We start from the raw sequence: 10,733 nt of genomic DNA, 5'->3' as shown, positions 1-10,733 counted from the left end.
GTATATATACATATATATATGGGAATGTGTTCATGTTTGTATGTAAGTGATTTTGTGTATGCATGTGAGCATGTTCATGTGTTTGAATGTGTGGCTTCTAACAACAAATGTGTAGTCCTTGGGCACACCATATGTCAACAGTGGATGTTCAGGCAGTCAATCTTTGGATGCTTGAGGGACACAGCCTGATGAAATGGCCACCATTTCTCAAACCCTGGTGTGCCAGAGAGAGAACAGGGCTTTTTCCACCTGTCATACCCGAAATGGATTACTCTGCCTGGAAAGCTAAGCTCATGATTTGCATTCCCAACTCTCTGGCAGGAATTAGTCACTTAGTTTCACCCAAGTACAAGGGATCCATGAAGTGAAGCTCTACCCTAAAATTAGAAAGGAAGTGAATTAAAAATTTTGGCAATACCCCCCACCACAAATAGAAAATCCCCAATAGGAACCACATAGTCTCTAGGTGGTCTTCTTATGCCTTAAATGTTGTAACCCACTGGCTCCTCACAGAAGTCCTTGGGGTAGACACTGTTGTCGTCCCTATTTTAAAGATGGAAAAAAATCAAGGTCTGAAAAAAAATCAAAGCTTCTGACCATGGACATGCAAAATTCTGAACAGTGAGTCTTTCAAAAACTTGATATTCGCCAAGTCACATTTGGCAGCTCAGTGTAATTTAATCCCTCCTTTCTCTGCTCTAGCTTTGACACAATCAAATAGGGTGAGAATCACTCTCATGAAGTAAATAGCAATTTTCATTCAGAATCTGAATTAAACATCCAACATTTATAAGGGAGTCTTACTTAAAATTGAGTTCTTCTCTGGGGCTCGGAATATAGCCTGGGTTCAACCCCCAGCACCCCCCGCCACACACACACACACACTTGAGTTCTTCTCTTCTTGGTCAAATGTCTGTGAATTCTGTCTCTATACAGGTTCCCTGAAAAAATAATTTTTTAATTACTTAGTCATCTTTCTGTTCATGGAACAAAATACCTGAAATAATCAACTTAAAAAGAGGATAAGTTGACTCATTACTTTTGGGGCTGTGAGGAACACAGCATGGTGGGCATTGTATAGAAGAGCAAAGAAAAGAAAGAGTTGGGATCCAGCAATCCCATGCTAGGGCTCAGCTCAGCCCAGTGACTTATTTCCTTCCACTAGGCTCTACCTTATAGAGGTCCCACCGCTTCATACAAGTACCATGCTGGGGAACAAGGCTTTAACACGTTAGTCTTCAGATGATCTTCCAGATACAAACTTAACCAATAAAGGTCTCCAGGTCCTTCCATGTATAAATATTCTCATTCAAGATTAGCTGAAATATTTAATTCTCCATCCTCCCTTCCCGCCTCCATGATGGGATCTGATGGGTTACTTATGCTAAAGAGTGGAGGATAGAGACAGTTCAGGGGAGGTGAGCCTCAGGACCTTATGAAAACTGCCAGCAGGACCAGTTCAGCCCCAAGGAGAAAACAGACCAGAGGCTGGTGTATCTGGTATGGAATGGCCAATAAATATAATGTTTGCTGGTTATAAAAGTTCCTGTGACTATCTTCACATATCCCCTTCTGATTATTAAGATTATTCTATTAATAATCTATAAAAATCCTCATCAAGTTTATGCTTTATACAACTTGATATTTGCTCTCAACTTGTCCATATCCACAGCTGGAAACTCTATATTATTATAGTAGCACACAAAGTCATAGAGCATGCTCAGGTTAAGAATTTGGGCATTTTCCTCCATATGCTATCCCATTCCTTTATAGAGTGTTATCATGTCAGTCATTGAATTCCCCATGACTTTCCTATGCTTTAAAACAGTGGCAAAACCTTGTATTAAATAGCCATCCCTTTGCAGGTAACCACATCGATCATTAGGCTGTGCAGTCTGCCATTGTGTGTCATGCCATCTAAATCCTACTACCTCAATAGTAAGTACTGGCTCATCCAAATGAGTGGGCATATAACCCATCTTGATATCTTCGTGCTGCAGCTCTTCTACAGCATTCAACTTATTCTGCACAAATGTGAGCTTGTCCAGTTCTGCAGTCTAGAAGGGATTGGGGGTGCTGGGAACCTCTTGGCCAGCCTTTGCTGCTGCTGAGCATGACCTGGGTCTAAGTCCTAACTAAGGAATGAAGTTGACAATGCTGACACAGAGACCATAAGTCCAACTTCCAGGGGACATTTCTCTGGGTGCTTCTTGGCATCATGTAGAGAATGGAAGCCACACTTATTTACATCTAGGAAACCACATGGGGAAAAGAACTGGAACTGGAATCAGCCAAGGCCTCAGTTCTTACCTCCAACTGTGCACTCACTTCACAAAGCTCAAACATGGGAGCCTCTGAACCATACTTCTCTGATTCTCTGCACTGTGACCTCCAGGTGCCATGTCTCCCTAGATACCCAACTCTACCCATTGTCCTTTCTGCTCGGGGACAATGCTGGCTCCCCCAAAGCTCCTCCTGCTCTGTGAATTGGAAACTTTTTATCTAACGAATGAGATGGAATTACCTCTCAGGGATCTAAATTCCTCACGACTGCTATTCCATATATTTTCCCTCTTTTAAAATTTGTTTTAGCTGGGATTCTGAGAATCCATGTTGGGCAGAAGAAGCAAAAGTATGCCTTTGGCATTCGTTCTCTTTTTTCCCAAGGATTTCACTAGTTTTTTGACAGAAGGGGAAGTTCTCCTCAAAGCCCAGAGACCTTGAGTCACCAAAGGTTAAGGGAAGGTGAGAGGAGCAGACTCAGCAAGGCTTGGAGAACCTGCAGGGGAGGAGGTGGGCAAGATTTCCTTGAAATTTTCCTATTCACATGGACTCCAGGGTCAAGCAAGGGTGCTGTCACCTACTAAGAAGACTGCAGGCTGGTTCAGAGAGTCCAATCAGGAAAGGATCCAAGGCCTGTTATAGTCTTGCCCTGAAGGGCCGTGTTCATACCTCACCTACCCACAAAAATGTTTCCTGGTCATTTCCTTCTGTATTGATTTTGATTTCTTTAGAGGAATTCTGTGGCCTTCTCAAACCAGAGATTTGAAATTTGAAATTATAACACTGAAAATGTTAAGTTAGGTGGTGTCTCAGTCCATCAATAAGAATATTTAAGGCTAGGTGCCAGCAGCCTCTGTAGTGCAGTATTCCTCCCTGTGACCTTATGCTCTTATCTTTCCAGTGCAATGATAGTCATTGTTGTATCAGACTGCATCCACAGGAGGAAAACAGAAGTGGAGAGGCAATGGTCCATATCAGACATTATCTGGGCAGTTTACTTAATTTTTGGCCAAAGTACCCACATTTATTAAGAATGGGAACTGCCTAATTGTAGCATATCTAGACCAGGTGGCCAGCAGAGACAGAAATATGCAAACTACAACTGGAATCCTGGTAAAAATAATCAGGATCTTCATGGTCCAGAAAAGAAATTTTAGTGACAACAGAATATTGACATAATAGTCATTCATCACTTAACGAGGAGGATAAAGAGTGAAAATGTGCCATGAGTCAATATATCACGTGGGAAGTCACAGAATGTACTTCAGAGGCTATGATGTCTCCTAAGTCGCTAGGCAATATCTTATATTGTGGGACCATCGTTATGTATATGGTCCATCATTGACCAAAACATTGTCACGTGGCACATGACTGTGCTTGAAAACTTTCTAGTAAAAAAAGGAGTGTGTGAACTTCTAATTTGATATGGGAGGACCCAATCAGCTCTGAGGGTTGAAGGCATCATGAATGGAAATTGTATAAACAGAGCAGCCAGTCAATTTGTCTTCTATAGTAGAAGGACCTGCTTCCTGACGCACAGTATTTTTCCCATCAGGGAGAAATTCAGTGGGCAGCACAGGCCTGTGAGGGAGCTGCCAGGGAACTTGCATGTCATGTGGAAGATCTCTGGGACCTCATCCAACGCCAAACATCCATGACAGCCAAACAAGGTGGACGCTCACTCCCAGCACATTCCATGAACTAACTTGACTTTACTCCTGTTTGGCCTGCAAATGTCTTGCATCATGCAAGACATTAAAATACAAAATGAAACTTCCAGCACAGCATGAATAACAGATGTGCTTCTTGTCAATATGGTCCAACACTGGCAAAAGAAAGACTCCAAATGTGGAAACAACCCGATGTCCACTGAGGGATAAATAGATGTACAAAAGATGTAGTCTAGCATGCATGGGACTATTATTTAACCTTAAGAAAGAATTCTGACCCACCCTCCAGCAATGTAGGGTCTTAGAATGGTGCACAAAGTTAAATAATCAGGGGAAAATTACACAGGGGCAAATACTGTATGAGTCCACAGTATGCAAGACAGATGTGGTACAGAGAGTTGTCAAATTTATAGAGACAGAAAGTTGAATGGTGATCAGCAGGAGCTGTGGGAGCAGAAGTGGGGAGTTACACAAATTGGTTCCATCACATGATATTCCACAGTGATGTCACAGCCATCTCAGTTGAGTATTCTATCATGTTTGCACAACTATGGAATCAACTAACAGCACATTTCCCAGAACATACCCCAATCATTGAGCAACATGGCTATACTTAATGCCACTGAACTCTACACTTTACAGTGGTTAAAATAGTACATTTTGTATATATTTAACGACACTGTTTTGGTCAGAAGCATAAAGCATGATTTGACTATCCAGCGGGAAAGCAGAAGACTGAGTAGGAGGTTCAGAAAGAGTTCCCCAGTCCCATTGGGTGCTGTGTCACATCCCATGCACTCTCCCTGGCTTTTCAGAAAAAAAAAAATACTGTCTTTAATGGGAGATTTTTCCATTAGTCTCTTTATACATGTGATGTGTTCTTTAGGGCAAATAAATGGTAGTGAAATTTCTAGGTCAAGAGCAATACTGGTATACCAAAATTAGCAAGGTAGACTAGAGAATAATTAGAATTGAGAAGCAGACTACAGGTGATCCACAGACACCATGACACTGTAGACACTATTTGAAGAGAGGGTGAGCAGGTATAGAGTATTCTATGATTTTAGATCCTCAACAGGTCTCCAGGTGTCAAGGATGCCTAAGGGTACAGGATGTGTTCCCTGCACAGATTACTGAACACAGTGAAGGCCAATAAACATTCAGCAGAAGAACTTTGCCTAACCTAGTCTTTTCATATCCAGCCCACTCTTCAGTGTACCTATTTAGCTCCCTCTTGGGAGGTCTTATCATTTCTTCTCTCCCCAAATTTCCTTGATATTCTTCTTCCTTTCCTGCCAGACTGAGCTCTGAAAAGGAACTCTCAGAGGGGAGGAAAATCCAACCTGGGTTAGGAGATGAGATTCAAGCAGAGGAAGCTGGTGAAGGGAACACAGGAAGGATCACTCCCCTTCATGGGAGAAAGTGTCCATAATGAGCAAGAGTTTCTGAGGAACAGGGAGATGGGATGATGGCAAGGAGAATCAGGGGCAGATGGTCATCAGCAAAGGAGAAAGCAATAGTTGAAGAGGTTAGGGTTTTTGATGGGAGGTGGATTGGATGTACATGATAAAAGGCTGAATTCCCAAAACAGAAGCTTTACTTGGCTTTCTTTGCTCAGCCCCGACAGTAGAACCCAGCCTCCTGCCTCAGTCCTCCAGCCAGAAGAGGAAGACAGAATGGTCATCAGATTCTGGGGAAGAGCTGGAGGAGGATCTGCCTGGCTTTTTGGACTCAAACCCCAGAGTAGAACCTGGCCTCCAGAGTGGGTTCTCTGGCCAAAAGAGGAAGAGGGAGTGCTCATCTGATTCAGAGGAGGAACTGGAGGATCTGGATCCTGAGCCTAAGCACCCCTGGGATGTGGAGACCCTGTGTGGGCTCGAGATGACGTTAAAGAGACAGCGTGTGTACCTGGTACAACCAGAGCACCATGAAGTCTTTGCCAGGCTGCTAGGTAGGGAGACACCCCAGTTAGCACCTCTGGTCCAGTTCTTTACACAAGAAGGAAAATTCCACTCACTCAGGGGCATGTAACCACTAAGTCACATCCCCAGCCCTTTTTGTTTTTTTATTTTGAGAGAGTCTACTTTGGGCCTCTCTGCATTGCTGAGGCTGGCTTTGAACTTGTGATCCTCCTGCCTCAGCCTCCTGTGTTGCTAAGATGACACACAGTCACCAATGGAAAAGATGCCCTGCTAGCCCTGAACTCCCCATGCCTGGAGGACTCAGGACCCATCTTCCCTCAGAGATCCTTAGATGATAGAAGTTATTCTATCTTTGAAAAAGGTCCCTGCTTGGGATCACAGAGCTTGGTTCCAATTGTCCCCCTGAAAGTGAACTTTCTCTAACATTCTGGCTTTAAATATCCCCATCCCTGAGAGGTGGGAACTGAAGCCAAGTTCCCACTCTGATGTGACTATCAAATGAGAAAATGCCCTACATAAGTCTCTAATTAGGAGGTGGTGCAGTCAGAGGTAATCCTGGGCCCTCAAGGTTTAAGTTCTTAATCATACTGATACCTGGCTGTTACCCAAACCCTCACTAAGTTGCTTCTCTGTGGAGCTTCAGGTCTAAGCCATGGTCCCTTGCAGGTGAATGTTCCTGTCCTCTTCTCATCCACCTTAAACATGGGCCCCAACCCTAAATATATATTCTCCAAGGGAGGCCTGATTCCTTCCCCTCTATCTTACTCCCACTCAAGCCCATTCTGGTTTCCAGACTAACGCATGAGCTCTGTTCACAGAGGATCCTGTTGTCAAAAGATTCCTGGCCTGGGACAAGAAGCTGAGGGTGTCTGACAAGGTGAGGTTGTTCTCCACTGGGCTGTGTTCCTGCTCCAGCACAGCCTGGATGGGGAGGGCTTTCTAACCCCTTGGTCTCTGCACTTCCACATAGCTCCTATTCTCCCAGGTCCTGGCCCCTTTGTGATTGTCAACATCTCCCTTCAAAGCCTAGAAGCTTCTTGAAGAGAGGACAGGTGGACCTTGCCTCCGCTTGGGTGCTTTGTGTTCTGAGCCTGAGGCCAGAGTCTTGCATGGCTGTCCTCTCTTTGCTTGAAACCTGAGGTTCCTGGGTCCTCTCCTCTCAGCTCTCTCTGGGACCCTCTTTTCTCCAGCTTACCAAAGACCCCCCTGACACAGCTGACCTAAATGTCCTACCTCAGAAGGGCCCCCTCAGAGATGGCCATCCAGTGCACATCTAGGCCACCCCTCCTCCTGACTTCTGTGACTTGCCATCGACTGACTTTGTCTCCCCGTACCATTCCCTGGGTAAGCTGGTCACCCTACAAGGCACCATTCTCTGAATAGTGGCACTGTCTTCCCCAGCCTCCCATTCCTCTGTCCCCACATTTCTTCCCTTCCAGGGTGTGATCTCTACATATGTTTTTTCATCTCTCTCCATCAGTACCTCCTGGCTATGGTCATAGCTTATTTTAGCCGGGCTGGCCTTTTCTCCTGGCAGTACCAACGAATCCACTTCTTTCTGGCTCTGTGAGTATTTGGCCTCATCCTGTCAGCCAGGATTCATTATCAGGGATGGTGGGAGGAAAGCAGAGGGGCACTAACCTGACCTGAGCCTTTTAACCTCTGTTGTTTTTGCTCTGAGTATAAAAAAAAACCATAGCATTATAATATAGTTATCTTACAATTCTCCAACTAAAAACAAACACTCAAACCACCTTAAGGCAGGTTAAAAAGAGTAAATGAAATCAAGGGAAACATAAAGCTCACCAGGTAGGAGAGGTGGAAAGGACAGCACATCCTGTCCCTGGTCTGGAGGGGCGGTGGTCTGACTACTCTCTCTCTTTCTTCCAACATTTATCTTCTGCCTCTGGATTTCCAGGAAAGATGCCAAATTTAGGTCTTGTCTGCACAGCACTGGTCCACTGTAAAATTCTCCCTGTGGATATCCCTCAGCTCATAGTTTTCTATGTATTCCCTGAAAATCTTTCCAAACCTGGGTGCAACCCCATCTTAGCCCTCCTCAGCAACTGTGTTGCTCATGGCTTTCTAGAACAAAACTGGAGTCCTCGTGTGGCATTTAGCCTTCTCTATAATCTCTCCATCATTAAATCCTTTTACCATTAAATTCCTTCTGTCTTTCTTTCACTGTTCCTTCCAAATTCCCTCTTCTCTCTCATCCCCTTGTGTTTCCTATCAAGCTGACTCCACACATTTGTACCTAAAGAAAATGAACTATCCTTCAAATCAACTAAAACACTGAAACCTACCTGGATATGGTGTTGCTCACTCACACTCCTAGCTTCTTAGAAAGCACGGGTGGGAGGAAACTGGAGCCCAGGACAGCAGCCTGACAACAGAGAGAGATCCTGTCTGAAAAACAAAATAAAACACCACAGTCTGTGCTGTGCTCCCTGATCAGTGAGCTACTGCACCCTGGAAGTGATTATTTCAGTTTACATTTTCTTATCTCCCCCGTTCCTTGCCCTATGCCATTGGACTGAACACCTTACGAAGGCAGGGTCCTATCAAAATATTCATACATTGTTAAGACACTCAGCTCAATTATCTTGATCTTAATCTTGCAAGAATTTATTTTATAGCATTGAGTCTATGAGGTGGTCATTATGGCATTTGCTATAGATAAAGATTTCATGCATTCATCTGCTCAACAGAACATTATGAAGTGTATTCTCTGTGGCCAGGAAGAGGGACCTTGGGAAGAGAGAGATAATAATGTCTTGTTGAAGTAATATACCATATGAACCAGACCCTCTGCTACCAATTGGTAGGAAAGGGATGACTAGAAAAATTAGCCAGGGTCAGGAACAAGCCTCTGGATACTGACCCTGTGGTGGGGGACACAGATATGAGCACATGGAAGAAACTGAAGGGAGGGGGATGAGGATAGAGATGTGCAAACTGATGTCAACTGCACTGGGTATGGGTGGCAGGTAGGAGCCTCAGGTGCTCCAGCATCAGGTTTATCTTCAGCCTCAGGGTGTGAGAGAGGCCCCCTTCAGAAGGCTTCTATCAGGGGCTCTGGACCAAGGGGTGATCATCCGTAACACTGGATAGGGATGGTGTGGTCTTGTCTAAAGATGGTCAGCCTGGCCTCCTTTGGGGGAATCTGACCTCAGGAGGAGGTCCTTCCTGGTTTTATCCCTGAGGAGCAACCTGATTTTTTTCCCCCAGCTACCTGGCCAATGATATGGAAGAGGACAACCAGGCTCCTAAACAAGACATCTTTCATTTCCTGTATGGGAAGAGCCACGCCCAGCGTCCCTTGTTCCACAAGCTGCGCTACCAATTCATCCGTTCCATGGGCTGGAACACTTGGGTTTCCAGGGAGGAGTGTGAGGAGGTGGGTGGTGCTGTGTGTGCTTGTGGGGGGAGAGGGATGGGCTGATAGGAGAGACACGGAGAGGTGGGGTTTGCAGGTGGGATGTGCAGAGAAAACTGCAGGCTGCACAGGGAAGGAGTGGGCCATCAGTTTTTGTTGGGGTTCTTTTTCTTTCCAGATTCAAACTTACAATCCGGAACTCTGGGTGTGGGGCCGAGATCGTACCCTCAATCCCTAGAAGTCGTAGGTCCATGGAGGCCTGAGGTCATTGGCCTGAGGGGAGGTATGAAATTCTGTTTCCATGGCCCGATAACAAGGCCATTTGTTGTCTATTTAGGAGATCCAAGGAACCCAGCTGCTGACCTACTCCTGTCACCTCCCACCCACAGCCACCCTCTGTACACCATGCAACAGCACAAACATGCAAACACAATCTGAATCTCCTGGCCAGCTTCACAGCTTCAAAACCAAAACCATACAGATCATCTACTACAGATGTACTACTGGGTGCTATAAGGCTGCTCAGCCAGACCTCAAAAAAAAAAACAGTTGTTACAGAGGCACACATGTGCTAACAATCCTTAACCCAAACTAGTTGGGCCCAAATGCCAGCTTTGATGAAATGTCTCTGTCTAAAGTGAATAATATCCCATGAAATAGCCACGAGTTTCCCTCTCCCCCTATAAATTAATTGCCTTTTTTTGTGTGTGTGCTGGGGATCAAACCCAGGGCCTTGTGCATGCAAGGCAAGCACTCTACCAACTGAGCTATCTATATTCCCAGCCCTAAATTAATTGCCTTTTTACCCTCTCCTTGGTATCCCTTAAGGATACCAAGTATGAAAATATTTTTTTAGTTGTAGTTAGACATAATACCTTTATTTTATTTATTTATTTTTCTGTGGTGCTGAGGATCAAACCCAGGGTCCCGCACATGTGAGGTGAGTGCTCTACCACCGAGCCACAACCCCAGCCCCCAAGTATGAAGATTAATTTAAAACAATGTGAATGTGCCCTGTTAGGATATTCCATGCAACTATTCACATATTCAACAATGAAGATAATTTTCATTAACTCTATTTTCATCCCAGTTTGCTTTCAAACAAATGGCTTACAGACAGAACTAACTCCTGAATGTCTTCTGTCCACTGATTCACTGCTTGGGGATGAAACTCTCCTCTCCCACAAAGATATCATTCCCCCTCAAGTTCATGGTCAAGGAAGTTTGTCAGAACCACATCAGGTTAAGAAATATCAGGGCATCTTCTTACAAGCAATACATCAGAGTTACAAATTTGGGTAGAGCATAGAGCAAAGATTTGGTTTAAATCATGTGCTAGAAGTCAAGTTAGGAGCAGACATTACCTGAAATTGTTAGGGATTAGATAGGAATCAGTCAACTGGTACCCTGGTCCTCGATGTTGATATGTTATTGATTTTCAGTTCAGATGTGAAGTCATTGGCAAGGACCAGGATGTGA

At 44.6% G+C, this 10,733-nt stretch overlaps 1 protein-coding gene across 1 annotated transcript; it reads left to right on the top strand.

Moving 5' to 3' along the window:
* Positions 1-598: 598 nt before the first annotated feature.
* Positions 599-9,492, top strand: LOC143384914 (speedy protein E4A-like). The gene is made up of 6 exons (XM_076840075.1): positions 599-621; positions 5,696-5,904; positions 6,694-6,752; positions 7,356-7,441; positions 9,107-9,275; positions 9,433-9,492. Exons 1-6 carry the CDS (start codon positions 599-601, stop codon positions 9,490-9,492), a joined length of 606 nt encoding a protein of 201 aa, XP_076696190.1.
* The last annotated feature ends 1,241 nt before the right edge of the window (positions 9,493-10,733 follow it).

The sequence above is a fragment of the Callospermophilus lateralis genome, chromosome 19, assembly GCF_048772815.1.
Source record: "Callospermophilus lateralis isolate mCalLat2 chromosome 19, mCalLat2.hap1, whole genome shotgun sequence".
Classification (NCBI taxonomy): Eukaryota; Metazoa; Chordata; class Mammalia; order Rodentia; family Sciuridae; genus Callospermophilus; species Callospermophilus lateralis.
Note: the sequence above shows the minus strand (reverse complement) of the source record. Positions and strands in the feature narration are given on the sequence as shown.

Coding starts and splice junctions, on each gene's coding strand:
- LOC143384914 (XM_076840075.1), top strand. CDS start 599: ATGGACATGCAAAATTCTGAACA. Junction 5,905..6,693: donor AGTCTTTGCCAGGCTGCTAG/GTAGGGAGACAC, acceptor CTCTGTTCACAG/AGGATCCTGTTGTCAAAAGA. Junction 7,442..9,106: donor ATCCACTTCTTTCTGGCTCT/GTGAGTATTTGG, acceptor TTTTTCCCCCAG/CTACCTGGCCAATGATATGG.